Source organism: Typopeltis vanoorti, chromosome 3 (genome assembly GCF_054136105.1).
Source record: "Typopeltis vanoorti isolate ZY-2024b chromosome 3, IOZ_Tvanoo_1.0, whole genome shotgun sequence".
Classification (NCBI taxonomy): Eukaryota; Metazoa; Arthropoda; class Arachnida; order Uropygi; family Thelyphonidae; genus Typopeltis; species Typopeltis vanoorti.
The window spans coordinates 141,091,089-141,108,325 of NC_143551.1; the positions used below are offsets into that span (position 1 = coordinate 141,091,089).

Consider the following 17,237-nt stretch of genomic DNA (forward strand, 5'->3'; position numbering starts at 1 on the left):
AATTCAAAGGAGGCAAAATGTGTGAAGCGAAAACGAACTGCTAGCTGCTTTAAAAGTGTATGGCTGGATGAAATAGTGAAAACTGCTAAGCCAAAAGCTCATGAGTTGATAAACATTCAGCTGCATGAAATATTTATGTATGATGCTACAATTGGTGTTGTTTGTATTTATTGTCGCGATGCAAAGGTTGCTGGGGATTTTACTAATGGGAAGAAGTTTGATGTCACTTGGAAGTTGGACTTTTTGAAACGCCATTTGACGAGTAAAATACATCTGGATGGTGTACACAAACTTAGGCAACAAAATTGTTCATTGCCAGCTACAGGAGCACTGCGTATGCTATGTGAAAGTTCAGATGACCGAGAGAGAAAATGATCAAACCCAGAGCAGATTAAAGTTCTTATTGACAGTGTCTTATTAGTTGTTAAGAGGAATAACTCTTTACTTTCAGTTCAACATATTAATGAACAAGAATAATTCAGTTGCAGGCATGTGATGCCTCCTCCATTGTGGTAGCTATTAAAGTTTTATCAAGAAAAGAAACCTGATCTCCAAAAAATGGTGATGTTTACCTCTGATGGAGCCGCAGTGATGCTGGGCAAAGTTAATGGTGTTGTTGCAAAACTTAAATTAGAAGTTTCACATCTTGTCCAGCAACACTGTGTAGCTCACCGTGAGGATTTGGGGATCTGTGATACATGGAAGGAAATTAAACTAATCAGAGACATTGATACATTAATGAGAACAGTGTACACACTCCTTTCTTGTTCCACAGTGAAAATACATGAATTTAAAGAAATTGTCGAGGCGTCTGAAAATGAAGCTATTGAATTCAGACCACTCAATGAAGTGCAGTGGCTATCCAGACATTTTGCATTACAGGCAATAATAAACTATGAGGGACTGATCACATATTTTGAAAAAGACAAATCAAATGATCGCATGGTTAATTCTTGTCACAATAAATTACATGACATTCAAAGTAGCTGTTAATGTTTTAAGTGATGTTTTTGAAGAAATGGCTTACCTGTGCAAAATCTTACAAAGGAGGAACCTTACACCACTACACAGTCATCATTTTGCCAGAGGGAAGATTAACAAAATCAGGAATCAGTATTTAGAAGGTGACACTTGCTGGAGTGACAGAGTAAATGCTTTACTTAAACAAGAAGAGACTGAACCAGTAGATACTAGGTCCGTGTTAAATTTTATAAATTGTTTATGTGCACATTTAGAGGACAGATTTCCTGGGAATGAGATACGAGAATGGTCAGTTTTTGATATCTCTCCTATATTTCACATTGTGATTTCTCATTTGGTAGTGAACATGTTAATGCCCTTTGTCTTAAATATCATGATTTTCTGGATGATAATACAGAATTAAATTAGTCAGTTTAATGATTTCAAATTTTCTGTACAAGAAAAAAATAATGCAAATCATCATCATCATCAAATTCCTGACATGTATCCTCAAGGGGTGTACAGGATATGATAGTACTACATGAAAAATTTACATCATTACTAACTTCCTATCTACAATTTTCCTCCAAATCAGTTTGTTACTTGTCAAGACTCCAATATTATCATTATCAGATCTTATATTTCTATCGTCTAAGGCACTTTGTACCATATCAATCCACCTATATCTTGTTCTTCCTCTGGGTCATTTTCCTACCAACCTGGCAGAGAACACTCGATTTGCTAAACCTTCCTCTCCCATTCTGTTTAAGTTACCATACCACCTGAGATTACCATTCCAGTCAGCATCCAGGAATGCTAATGCATTCCTGGATGCTGACATTATCAAGTTCATTCCTAATATCCTCGTTTTTAATATGATATTGCCATTGCTGCCATCTGTTCATGCCACTAATCTTTCTCAGGACTCATATCTGCAGTCTCTAGTCTTTGGTCAAGTGTTTTACTTCTGACCCAGCTCTCATATCAATAAGTTAAAATTGGTATGAACACTGTCATGAATACAGCTAATTTCGTGTTCCGACTAATTTCTCTCTTATTCAAATGAATTTAATCAGTTGACTTCCCGCCATACCAGCTTTGCTGATTCTGTTGTCTATTTCTATATTTAATTTACCATCTTCACTAAAAATCATGCCTAAGTAGCTGAAATGTTTTACTTGTTTTATAAGTTCTCCATTCACAATAGAGTCGATATTTTCAGCATTTCTGCCTATTTTCATTGTCTTTGTCTTTTTAATGCTGACCTTCATACCATAGCTATTTAGTCAGGGAATCTTGCAGACTTGTAGCGGATTTAATTAGAAGAATAACATCATCCACATAAACCAAAGAGCTGAGATTAACACCTCCAATTTCGATATCGGGTTTAATACCACTTTCCTTCATAATGTGATCCATACAGATAATGAATAAGAGAGAGGATAATATACATCCTTGTCTGACACCAGATTTAACATTAAACCATCTTCCTGTACTTCCTTCAATTCTAACTGCTGACTTACAACTCAAATAAAGACTAAGTATTGCTTTACATAATGCTCCATTAACATCATATAACTGTAGCATATTGAATAGCTTCTCTCTTGGCACCTTGTCATATGCCTTTTCCAGATCGACAAAACTTAAATACAGATCTCTATTATATTCCCATGCTTTTTCAACTAATTGTCGTAAAGTGAAAATCTGATCCAAACAGCCTCTATTTTGCCTGAATCCAGCTTGTTCTTCACCAAGCTTTCTTCCACAATTCTTCTCAACTGTTTCTCAAGTATGCTTGCATAGATCTTGCCAGGAACATTCAGTAGGGATATACCCCCTGTAAGTCTCCCATTCAGTTTTATTTCCCTTTTTATATATGGCTACTATGAGAGCTCCACTCCAATCATCAGGAATTCGTCCCTCTGTCCAGGCTTTCTGAACTATGCAGTGCAGCCACTGTAAGACTTTTATACCACCATAATTCAGCATTTCTGGTCGAATATCATCTACTCCTGCTGCCTTTCCACATTTCAAGCTTTTGATGGCTTTTTCTACTTCAAGTATGGATATGTATTCCTGACTGTATGCCTGTTGAGTGTTTTTTTACCACTGTGCTATCACTGCTAATTTCATTTAGCAATTTTTCGAAGTAATTACTCCATACTTCAAGGATATCTTTTTCTCCTGTTTTCATGTAACCTTTATCATCTCTAACTCCTTTTACAGCACTCTTTCCTCCATTTCTAAGCTTCTTCAACAACCTCCAGAATATCTTACCACCTTCTTTATATTTATTTTCTATGTTTTTGCCAAAGTCCTCCCATGATTTTTGTTTAGCTAGTTTTACACAGTGTTTAGCTTTCTTGCATTTGTCTCTATATTCTCTAAGAGTGCAAGCTGACTTATTTGACAGGAACTTTTGATATGTTTTCTTCTTTTCCTTCACTGCCTCTTTAACTTCCTGTGTCCACCATGGAGTTCTGATTTTTCTATCCTTGCAGACAACCTCACCACATGCCTCTCTAGCTGAATCAATCAGGGTTTTCTTCAAGGCTTGCCACTGAATCTCCAAGGTTTGGTTCCTGTTCTCAAACTCTTTCATTTTGTCTTCTTCAATAATCTTTGTGTATTTTAGTCTACAGTTCACATCTGAGAGCTTCTCAACTTTTATTCGCTTTAAAACTTTCTTATATGTTATTCTTTTCAATACGAAATTCAATTTTATCCTGCTCAAGACTAAATAGTGATCGCTTCCAATTTCAAATCCTCTGTACACTCTGGTGTCCTGCACAAGGAAAAAACATCATTATCAACAATAACATAGTCAATGAGACTTTTCTTATTCCTTGCCTCTTCTCTCCATGTGAATTTGTGCACATTTTTATGTTGGAACACAGTGTTAGTAATAACCAGTCCATGTCCTGAGCAGAAATTCAACAGATATTTGCCATTATTATTAGCTTTGCTCTTTTCTGCAAATTTTCCCAAAATATTTTTGTATGTCTGACAATCATTTCCTACTCTGCTATTTAGATCCCCAACAAATACCAACTTTTCCTTTTTCGTTGTGTCAGTTGCTTTTTCTAAAGCATCAAAAAATTTCTCCACTTCCACCTTAGTAGAACTTTCTGTGGGACCATAGGCACAAATGAGTCTCATTGTCCAATTCCACATTCTGATATTTGCCCACATCACTCTACTTGAGACTGCTTGCCATTCAAGAAGATTAGCTTCGTATTTAGTGTTGAATACTATGGCTACCCATTCTTTTCCTTGATTGTCATTGCCTGAATATAACATTTGTATTTATTGCGCAGGAAGATCTCACCAGTTTTGTCTTTTTTGTTTCAGTCACCCCTATTATGTCGATCTGGTACTTATCTAATTCCTCAGCTAGCTCCATTTCTTTGCCATTCAGGCTTCTTACATTGATAGTACCAATCTTTAACTCTGGTGATGTTGAGTTAGGGTGTGTTTTCAAATTTGTTCCAGTAGCTGACTTTTTGCTGTTCGCCCTGGTTCCCTGGTGAAAACAACGGGGGCCTTGTTTAACCGGGCGATGCCCCAGCCGGCATGAAATTTTGTCATGTTGTACCATCATTTTCTGTATTGGTTTAAGCCAATAAGAATACAATTTGGTCGGCTAAATCCCAAATTGCCAGCCCATCCTCGTTCGTTCGGTATCCAGGTAGATACCGAACAGGGTGCACCATGAGAAGGTGAGGATTGGACATTAGGTCAGAAGCCCTGGTCAGTTCTCTGCATTCCTTTAAAGGCTATGTGGAGGTCTCCTCTCAGTTATACAGCTTTAAACATCCCAAATGATATCAAATTTTACACAAATGGTTGCATTTGCTCTTCAAAATGAGCAGTTTTGTGATTTGGCAAAGTTGATGGATATTGCAGGAGGCTTCCTTGCATCTAGTGCAGACTGTGAGAAAGGTTTTAGTCTAATGAATCAAATAAAAAACCAACTTAGAAACTGTTTAGGAGAACGTCATTTGGATATGCTAATGAGAGTGAAAAGTTACCAATTATATGGAAATTCAATTAATTTAGCTGGTGTGTATAAAGAGTGGGTGAACACCAAAGACAGAAGAGAGAAAATATAAAGAGATAGAAGCTAGAACTAAACAAGATGAGAATTAGTAACGGACTTAATATGAATGTTTAAGAAGGTGAGAATTAATCATTGGAATATTTTATTATGTATGTTTAGAATTATTTGCAAAATTAGAAAATTTAATTAAAGGCAATCAGTCACTAATGTTATCTTTTTTTTTTACTTTATTTCTTACTTCTAATCAGATCAATATCAAATACATATAAAATATTTATGTTAGCTCTGTGATTGATGTCACAGAACTTACTTGGTGATGGTAATAATACGCACACTTAGAATCCTATCTAGTACAGTCGGTATCATGTTGGCCTCACATGCACGAAGTATCAGATCGAGTCATGCCCAAGGCCTGTGAATCGTGATTTCCGACTGTTTACTGGGGAGGCTACTGCCGCGTGTGGGAACACGGTGGGGAGTTGGGGTGACCTGGCTGATATCCCATTGACACCAGAAGGTAAAGAGTGAACTAAAATCTTTTAACTTTTTTGCTTAAATGATCAGTATGGTGACTCGTATGGGTGTGCACGTTCTTTTCAAAAGAAGGCAAATTTTGCACACATGCATAGCAAAAAATTAGAGAGAACATTGGTCATAGCTGGTCTCACTACTGTCCTGTACATTTTGCCTTTAAGGTTGATCAGTACCCTCTTATCAGTACCCTCCAATTTTCCAGTTTAACTGCCACTTCTTCTCTTGATTCTGCACACAGCATGATGTCATCTACATACAACACAGTCCAAGGCACGCTTCTCTCACCTCCTCCATCACAATATTAAACAGGAGTGGACTTAATGCTGACCCTTGATGCAAGCCAACTGTCACTGGAAAACTTCCTGTCTCTCCCAGGCAGGTTTGAACTCTTGTCTTCACATTTCTTTACATCTCCTGCACCAACATGAGATATTTCTCCGGTACCTTCTTCTCCCTCAAACACCTCCAGAGTTCTTGCCTTGGCACTTTATCATAAGCTTTCTCCAGATCAATAAAAACTAGATGTAGCTCCCGTTGCTCCTCTCAAAACTTTTCCATCATCTGTCGTAACCCAAAGATAGCATCTGTCATCGATTGACCAGGTATGAAGCCAAATTGCTCCTTTGCAATCTCCACCTCCTTCCTCAGTCTTCCATCAAACTATGAAAAGTAGAGAAGATGCTGTGGCCTTACAAGAAGACTTGAATAAATTGAGTGAATCTCCATGGAAATGGGGATGCGAGTTCAATGTTGCAAAATGTAAGGTTTTAAAATCTGGGAAACAAAGAAAGATAGGATGTAGAATTCATGCATGGTGGGGATATATTGTTGGAGGTGGAGGAAATAAAGGATCATGGAGTGACAGTGGATAAGAATCTGAAATTTAGGGGACACATTGCCAAAATTGTAAGGACAACACAAAGAATTCTCGGAATGATGTGGAAGGCACTGACTTGTAGAAGTGATCCTTGTTCCATTGTATTAATCTGAAAGTCATTTTTCATGAATAAATATTTTATAGTGGAAATATTCTGAGGAGAATATAATATTTGTGAATGTAACAAAAAGCTCAGACCCAGAACACCTAAATAACATCTATGTAGGAAATGTCCAGTGGTGGCCAGTGAAAATTTTAAGTGGTGGTGCTACACATACAAAATAAAAAATATATTTTTTTCCTAATCAGTAACCAATTTATTAATAAATAAATTTACATATTAAAAAATTGCTTTATTAAAAATATTTCACCCTCACCATGAACAAACACCAATAATAAAAGTTTCATATCTCACAGAAATAACGTGCGCAAGCATATGATACACTGGCCAAACGATCAGTGTCAGAATCGCTTGTAACATGCAATGAGAAGCACAAATAAATATCGGCGAGGCTAGTTGCAGGCCTAATGTGATAATTCTAACACTGCATTAGATCGCAGTGCATTTGTTTCATAATCTAAAGTATTAATCGAACAATTCCAATTATTAACTATTCAATCAATGTCAACACATAAGCTGTAACCTTTAACATGTTGTGTTGCATTTATATAATCTTGTAAGCATTGTTATTATTTATAAACAGAAACAAAATTTAATTTTTTCATTTTTTTCCTTGGGGATGCTGCAGTGTCGCGGTGCTTATATATGAACCACCACTGGAAATGTCAGTGACAAAGCAGCATATTTTTAAACATGGAAGTATTCATGAGTAATTGAGAATTTTCAGACATCGAACTCGTTCAACATTTGGAAGCCCATTGGCTGTCCTGCAGTGAAGTTCAAGAGAGGTTATATGAACTCTGAAAGGAAGCTGAGCTATTTCTAATTAATAAGACATGTCATTGTGTAAGTAATAAGACTGGTCTAAGCGATGGGAGGGGGGGGGGATTCACTGTATTCAACACAAAGGCTTTGAACAGGTAATGTGCAAAAACCACCATTAGCTAATATATACCCTGATAGGTCACTTGCAAAACTGTAAACCTAGGACCCATAATCAATCTCTGAATGTACAAGTGCACAATAAATGCAGAGCTATTTCCAGAATAAGAAATGGGTAGCGAGGCTAGCATATCTCAGCGATATATTTTCTTACATAAACGGGTTGAATTAAAACTTCAAGTTCCAGATATAACAAAATTTAATGCTTTGAACAAGGTCGAATCATTCAAAAAGAAACTGAAACTCTGGTTTAACATGATTAAGAAAGAAATAATGAAATGTGTCAGTCGTACTCAGATTCTATTATGGAAGCAAATGATTTCTATGCACACAATTCAGTGTCAGATGTTGTTGTCGTTTGAAAAGTTTTATCCCAAACATGAGGATCCCCAGAGGCAAAATATGTGAACCACTTTGTTGAACACAAAGAGACAGCCCCTTCCCATATGAAGAAATCCTTCAACTTTTGGATTATCATCAGACAAAGGACTAGAAAGTACTTTTAATTCTATGAGTAATTCGAATTCTGGATAAGAATGAAAATGAATATCCAAATTTACATGAAATAGCAATGAGATTTCTTCTTTGTTTTTCCACCACATATATTTGTGAAACTGCATTTTCTGTCATGACTGTGCTTATAACAAAACAGGCAAACTGCTTGCAACTTCCTGACTGTCTCTGTTTGGCTGTCACTTCGATTCATCCCAGAATTAATAAGCTAACGGACAGATAACAGCAACAAAATTCTCACTACCATAACTAAAACTTTCAAAAACTCCGTTGTAGTAAAAGAAACTGTTTAACTTTTTCAATAAATTTTAATTGCTGCGTTAAAGTGATGTGGTTTTAAATGCAAAATATTAATTATTGTTGGAACCAGTGTTTAAAATTGAGAGATTCATACATTTTTATGTAATAAATTACATACTTTGCATATATAAATATTGGGTGATTGTATGTGATAAAACCGTATTTATTCAAATATAATTCTCACTTTTTTCCCCATAATTAAAACTAAAAATTTGTAGCACGAGATATATGAGGAAATTTTCAGAAACCCAAACAGTAAAATCTTCCTTCCCATTATTCCAAGCAAAAATTAACATTAATTTACAAGACTTGAGATACATAAAGAACAATCCTTCATGAATGACTAATGAGAAGTGAAAGCATACCACGAAACAGACAGCAATGGTAGGCCAGTATAGATAGAACAGCTATGAAGACGTGCATGTGATTGGTGCGATATTAACAAAAGATCACACAACTCAAAGATAATAGCATTTCAATTCAAACAATTTTTGAATTGAAATGCTAATCCTCTTCAATTGAATCCCATAACATCTGCAACTGTTATAACACTCACTATATATTTCTTACTTTTAACACATTCATGAAGGGGTGTTGTTTATTGTTCCTATGGAACTTCTCATTATTGGTGGGCTCAACTCACACAAAGTTTCAACCCTTGGTTGATTTTTATTGCTGCTTGTTTGCATCTGAGCTGGCAGGGGAACTCACACAAGCATTATATGGCATGTTTCAATTCATGGTAGAATTTTATTTGAAGTTAGCCTTTGTGATCTGTCATAATGACATCTAGAATTTCAAATGCAATCAAACAAACACTTATTTCATATAACTGAAAAATTGGACAATAGTTTTTAGTTAGATACTGTGTTTCCAGTGCAACATATGGTTTTGCTGGAGCTTATACAGCATAGTTTCTGTGAGAGGGGAATGCGATTCATTAGTTAGCGCCGTTTTTATTACAGCTGTCTCTAATTGCACTATTTGTTAAGAAATATATTACACAGACTGTATTAACATCTGTTCCTTATTCAATGACACAATAAAACTACTTGTTTTTCTTGCATCTGCAGTATAATGGTTGTTGGGGAGGAAGTATTGTTAACCGCAGGGAGTGAGTTACTATCACCTCGACGTGAACATGTTCAAACATTTTTCGTGTGCGAGGTATATGTAAAACTTTTCAATGTATTTTTTCGTAAAGTAAAATCAGGGTTGCGAGTTATACATGAGGGCAAGTTATATTCGAGTAAATACGGTAAGCGTTTCGCCGACAAGTTGACATCCTTCTGCTGCTTCCCCTGCTCAGCTGATGTCTATGGTGAGTTAAAATGCCTAAATATTTTTCTCACTGCCGTTTTTTTTTCCAAACCAATATCATTAAAATCAATTTAATTATACGATAATCAATTTTACACTGAATAATATTATAAATTTATGTATTAATAAATATTATTAATAAAATAAAATATTTATAAAATTATAAATAATTAAATTATATATATATATAATATATATTATAAATAAATTAATTAATTTTCTATTAATTTTTCCTCTATTAAAAACTGCCCAGCACGTCAGCAACTTGATTTGCAAATTTTTGGTATGCACCGGCACATCAGCAACTCGATTTGTAAACTTTTGGCACGCGCATATAAAAAGGTTCACCACCACTGTCCTAGATTATTATTATCCCAAGATCCCATGGAGTTAAAGACTCCATGGAGTTTTAGGATAATAATAACTTCACATCCACTCAAGTGAAATCCATTAGTCACAAGTTCTTTCATCCATCAAATTCACTCCCCACATCAAAAAATATTAATCCTCCTCCACAATTTACATATTAAACTTATTTACATTCTTCTCAGTTCACTTGTATCACACCTTGACAAAAGATTTACAAATTTTATTCTCTGTCTCTCTCTTTGGTGCTTCTTCAGGTAACTCATTCATACATGTTCACCTTTTAAATCATTTATTCTTGCCAGAATTATTAATTTTTACTTTCTCTATCTAAAAACTAGTCATGGATATCTCTAATCTTTGCACCAGGAAAGCACAATTTCATCATCAATACATACTCCCTAATCATGGAATCGCCAAATAATGCCCATCTCTTTATTCTATTCAATTTTTTTCTTTGTTCATTAATACTATCCTTACTTTTTTTCTCTCCACATCACCATTCTTAGTCTTCTCTGCCACACCATTATAAAATCTTGCACGATAAGTAATTCTATAACTTATCATGCTCGGTTTTAAAAGGATCTAAAGTCAGGAAAATACCTAAAATGTAATATAAAATTGATATAGTGTATATATGATAATAGTTAATAATACATAATATATGTAAGGTTTTGATATTGCTTGTAATCGTTTGTGCTCAACACAAAAGAAACAAAACTTTCTTTGTCAAATAATGAGCCAGAAAAAAAAAAGTTGTCTGGATTATTATTATTACCCCAAGACCTCATGGAATCAAAGACTCATCTGGGAGGTCCTTTTATCACACACACATCTCATCATACCATGTCTTAAACACACTCAAACTCCTTGCAGACACCACCCTCTCAGGCAAGGCACATTCCAATCATTCACAACTCTGCACGGAAAAAACCTGCCTCTCACTCCCCTACTCACACCCTCTTTATACAGTTTCCAGGGATGACCTCTGGTTCTCCTCTGATCTCCCACTATTCTCTGTAGAACTTCTCCACCATTGATCTTATAACAACCCCTTACCAACTAGTAGGTCTCTATCATATCTCCCCTCTTCCCCCTCTCCATCAGACTCTGCAAATTACATCTTCTCAATCTTTCCTCATACTCAACATTCCAGAGGTCAGAAACTACCTTAGTCAGTCGCCTTTGGACCCTTTCCAATATCTCCTCATCCTTCTGAAAACCCGGTGACCAAATTTGGGTACAATAGTCCATGTGTGGCCTAATCAAAGCCTTATACAACAGAACAAGAATCTCCCTACTTCTACACGTCAGTGTCCTCCACATCATTCCCCAGAAGCCTTTGTGTTGTCTCACAATTTTGGCAATGTATCCGCTAAATTTTAGATCCTTATCCACTATCACTCCCAGATCTCTTATTTCCTCTACCTCCAACAATATATTCTCACCAAGCATAAATTCTGCATCCCATCTTTGTTTTCCAAATTTTAAAACCTTACATTTTGCAACATTGAACTCACATCCCCATTTCCGTGCCCAATCACTCAATTTATTCAAGTCTTCTTACAAGGCCACAACATCTTCACTACTCTTTATGGTTCGTCCCAACTTTGCATCATCTGCAAACAACTGAATATATCCATCCAAATCTTCACCAATATCATTAATATACAAGTTAAACAGTAATGGCCCTAAAACAGACCAGTGAGGCACTCCACTAGTGACATTCCTTTTCCTGGATATTGCAACCCCATTCACAACTTATTGATACCTATCAGATAGCCAGTCTCCAATCCAATGCACTAATCTAATATCCAACCCCATCTGCTCTAGTTTGACTGTCAACTTATCATGAGGTACTCTATCAAAAGCCTTTGTGAAATCCAAGTATATTACTGTGTATTCTTCTCCTCTGTCCAAGGAAGCAGTCACTTTATTGTAATAAGTAAGTAGATTACTAAAACATGACTTCCCTTTAGCAAATCCATGCTGTCCATCAAAGATAATACCATTGTTGTCAACCCAACTCTGGATCCTAGTTCTCACAAGCTTCTCCAACAACTTAACCACAACACCTGACACATAGATAGGCCTATAGTTTGATGCTTGAGTTAGACACCTCCTTTATGAAGTGACACAATCTTGCCCTCCTTAGGAACTTGACCAAGTGCAAGACTCGTATTAAAAAAATATGTCAAGGCAGGTGTGAACTCCCTGGCACATTCCTTCAGAATACACGGTGATATATTATCAAGTCCCACAGCCTTATTTACATCTAGCTTACTCAACTCCCCAAACATCTCTTACTCACAGTCAGTCTCTCCTCCCATCATCAACTGCTGTCAATCTCTCCTTAAAGTCACATTCACAAGATTGAAAGATCTTTATGAACTACTCATTAAATATCTCCACCACACATTCTGCAACAGCTGTCTTTATACCATTTTCTCCAATCAATGTCATCCGTCCATAATCATCCTTTCTTTTGCTGACTACATATCGAAAGAACTCCCTAGGATTCTTTTTGGCTTCATTAGCTAACTGCTGTTCATACCTCTCTTTAGCTACTCTCACCAACCAAGTCACCCTCCTTGCCTAGTGTTTGTAGACCTCATGAAATTGGTTATTTCAACTTCTCTTATGCTGCCTCCACAATGCCGTTTTTCTCTGTATCACATGCTTAATTTTTTATTTAATTTTTTTCTTTTGTTCATTGATACTATCCTTACGTTTTTTCTCCACATCGCCATTCTTAGTCTTCTCTGCCACACCATTATAAAATCTTGCACGATTAATAAAAAACAAAAGAAAGTTCCTGAAGGGAAAAGTCGCAGTGACTTGCAAAGGTCAGAGAGCATCAAGAACAAAGACTTCAGAAAAGGTGGACGAATAAAATTGATAAAAATTTGCAGTAACTAATGCATTTATTAAACATTTACTTTGCATTCATTTTTTATCTTTTCTAAATGAGTACCATATAAAAAGAATTTGAACCCAAGTTGTGAGTTATATGGGGAAATCAGTCAAGCCAATTGTAACAGCATCCCTTGTACATAAATTGGTGCAAGAGGTCAGTTTCACCTCTCTTAAAGCATCTAATCAAGCATCTAACTGTGCTAACATTGGCAGTATCATTTCCATACACATTTTTAGATGGGTATGAATTTCCATCAGACACATATCTACTATAGTAATGAATTAAACTGCCACATATGCATTATAACAGCCACCATTTTGAACTTATGTGATGCATTCATGCGACTAATTGCAGTGCCACTTACTGCAATGGAACTAGAGACTATGATTCTCCACCCAGTGATATATATCATTTTTGTACTAAGCTCACATAGAGAGAAATAGAGGATTCAGTTATAACTTATGAGACTGATAGAGGTTAGTTCTACAAACTGAACTAACTTATCTTCCAATATTAAAACTGAAAGATAAATTATTTTAATTATTTTCTTAAATATCTATTTCTTCCATTAGATCATAAAAACTGAAAAATTAACATCCAAGCTTAAATATATATATTTAAGCTTGGATGTTGCTAATATATTTGTTGCTTGGATATATTTGCTAATGTAATTGGATGTAGAGCAAAAATAAGCAAACTAGCTGCTCACTGTTTTGATACATCCCCAACAGCTATAAAATGACAAACTGTGTAATAAGAAAGAGAATATATGCAGACAATGCGATTCCTTAAGATTAGCTAACTCTATTAATTTTATGTATACTGGCTATTAAAAAAAAGCAAAAAATTACAATAGCAATGTCATTATCGACACATATTATTAAAGAAACAAAAGTAATCAAAAATTTCAAGTTTGTATCATTATATTCAACAGTAGTTTTTCTAACAATCAAGGAATACTTTGACACTGTACACATTACCTGCCAATATCATAGTCTGATTCTAGGGGTTCTGAATAAATAACATCAGTATGTTCAATAGCATGAAGTGGAAACAAATCTGTGCAAAGAAATGGATCAGAATTCCAAGGGCTGAAATATTAAAAATTAAATATTTAAAGTTTTATTTTAGTGGTAGCAAATGAATGTATTCTAATTAAGTAAAATAACTTTAATATTTACCAATAAATATATAACATTATATCAATTTAATTAGTTGGCAACTATGATACTGAACTACCATTTAAATTATCATTCAGATGGGTTATAAGTAGGTGGTATAAGGATGACCTATGTATTGCTAATATTAATCAATCCCATTCAAGATATAACAACAGGAATGAAAAATGGAACTGGCTGCTTCCTTAGAGAAGAAATTGCAGTCAAAATCTGCTAGCATAAAAACTGAACACCCTTTTGTGCCTTGTAAACATTGTTTTGTATATTAATATAATTTTCTCAATAAATAGAGAAGATGAAGTTGATAAAATTATTTATAAAGCAGTTCACATATTCCTATTAAACACCCAAATGGTCATATATACAGTATATGGATGAAATTTTTTGGAAGTTTTTTCCAACTTGGTTAGACTATAATAAATTTAATTTAATCCTTTATCCAAGTGTAAGCAAACAAAGCTTGCACCTGAAGTATCTTCAGGGCTGAGACAACTCATGGTAAAGGTGGACCAAGCTCTCATCACTCCTTGTCTTAATATCTCCCATAATGCAAAGCACATCTCCTTGCAGACATGTATAATGCTATGCATTAAGAGAAGGGCCACTATCCAGACTGGTTTCAACTTTTATTGATGTCTCGTTAGTGGGAGCCAGACCCAGAAGTGGAGATACTAAGGCAGAAGCAATGGAGAAGTCATATTTACCTATACGAGTTGCCAAAAGGTTTACCACCTTATTATTAAATTACGCTGGATTTATTGATAATAAATTTAGTTTATTCCTTTATCCAAGTGTAAGCAAACAAAGTTTGCACCTAAAGTATCTTCAGTGCTGAGGCAACTCATGGTAAAGGCGGACCAAGCTCTCATCACTCCTTGTCTTAATATCTCCCATAATGCAAAGCACATCTCCTTGCAGACATGTGTAATACTTAACATTAAGGGAAGGGCCGCCACTATCCAGACCAGTTTCGACCTTTATTGAGGTCTCGTCAGTGGGAGCCAGACCCAGAAGTGGTGATACTAAGGCAGAAGCAATGGAGAAGTCATATTTACCTATGAGAGTTGCCTGAAGGTGATACTAAGGCTTCGAATTATGGGCCAATCTTCTTGTCTGGAGTTGTGGTCAAGGTTTTGGAGAAGCTAGTGAGGACAAGGATTCATAACTGGGTGGACAGGTGAAATTCTCTTTAATGGACAGAATGGGTTTGTTAAAGGAAGATTGTTTTAGCAATCTGCTTATTTATACCATGTGAAGAATACATTGGACAAGGAGTATGCATATACAGTAGTATATTTTGATTTTGCAAAAGCTTTCGATACATTACCACATGACAAACTAGTAGTTAAATTGGATGATGGAGTTGGATAGTAGATTAGTATGTCGGATTGAAGATTTGCTGTATGATAGGTATCAACAGGTTGTGTATGGAGGGGGGGGAGGATATCCCAGAAGAGGAACGTCACTAGTGGTGTGCCTGTTTTGGGGACATTGTTTATTTTGCATCTGTATGTAAATGACATTAGAAAGGGCTTAAATGGTGAAATACATTTGTTTGCAGATGATGCAAACTTGGGGAGAGCCCTAAATAGACTCTGAATGAGTGAGTGTATGGGGATGTCAATTTAATGTTGCAAAGTAAGGTTTTCAAATTTGGGAAGCAAAGATGGGATGCAAAGTATTGGATTGGTGGGGATATTTTAGAGGAGGTGGAGATAATATTGGATAGGGACTTGAAATTTCGTGGACACTTTTGCTGAAATTGTGAGGACACCATAGTGGAATATGGGAATGATATGGAGAACACTAATGTGCAGAAGTAAGGATGTTTTGATTCCATTGTACAAGACTTTGATCAGGCTTCATATGGATTACTGTGCACAGATTTAGTTGCCAGGTTTTTGAAAGTATGATGAAATGTTGGAGAGGTTCAGAGAGGATTGATTAAATTCGTTTCTGGTCTCTGAAATGGAATATGAGTACAGATTGAGAGAATGCAAATTACAGAGCCTAGTGCATAGAAGGAAGAGGGAGAGAAATGATTGAGATGTATAAGTTGATAAGTTATAATTACCAAATTAGCGTGGATTAGATTTTTCTTAAAATATCTGGAGACAGAGAGAATGAGAGGCCATCCCTGGAAGCTGTATAAGGTTGGGATGAGGAGTAGATTTTTTTGCATGGATGGAGAGTGGTAGGTGATTGGAATGCATTGCCTAAGAGTGTGGCGAGTGCAGGGACAGCGAATGCATTTAAGTCGAGATATGACGAGTTGTGCATGTTAGAGTGGGACCTCCCACAATGAGTCTTGACTCCATGGAGGTCTGTATGGAGTCAAGACTCATTGCAGGCTTTATTATTATTATCATCATCATGATGATGATAATAATAAAACTTCAAAATAGCAAATGTACTCATGTCTATTATTAAACTCTATTGTTTGAACATTAAAACCTTCCACTCCCATTATTGGATTCCTTCTCTAAGGAAATTGAGCTTGTCATGTAGTTTGCTGTACTCACAGCAAACTCATGGTTTGATATACCTTTCTTCGTGTGTCTGAAATTATCTGTGCCTAGGAAATGATGTAAAGAGCAAAAATGTCAGTACACAATGCTGAACATGATTGTTGAACATTTTTTTTTTCTCGTCTTCTTATAGTACTCATTCTTTTAGTCTTCAAAAACAAACCCATGCAAGTAATGTTGTTTTAACTACTGGACCACCATGCTAAGTTTATTCATCATTAAAAACATGGAGGTGAAATGCTTATTGAAATTGAAATAACATTTGGTTGCCATTGAAATAACATGGATACAAAGTGAATTATTCGATATATTTCATCCATAATAAAGTGACTTAGAAGAAGTCGAACGATTTTGCCATCTTTCAACTCCTTTGGAACCTGGGCTAATCTATGACTCATTAAAAATGTACATTAAAGCTGTTGATAACTCCCTGGAACTCCCTCAAGACACGCGATGATATACCAGCAAGTGTCATGGTCTTGTTGACATCAAGTTTATTCAATTCCTCATATACCTCCTGCAAATTCGCCATCAGTGATTCCTCCCCCATTCTCAATGCTCTTAAGTTCTGCATTATGTTACAATCACAAGGATGGAATACTTTCACTGCTCATTACACAC

The 17,237-nt window shown here is 35.7% G+C and overlaps 1 protein-coding gene across 1 annotated transcript in view; it reads right to left on the minus strand.

The window, feature by feature from the left end:
* The window catches only part of LOC150108616 (uncharacterized), a 58,465-nt gene that overhangs the window by 14,403 nt on the left and 26,825 nt on the right, over positions 1-17,237 (minus strand). The window contains exon 2 of the mRNA XM_090390493.1: positions 13,891-14,001. Within this exon, the coding sequence (XP_090246619.1) occupies positions 13,891-14,001 (111 nt within the window). The remainder of the gene's footprint in view (positions 1-13,890; positions 14,002-17,237) is intronic.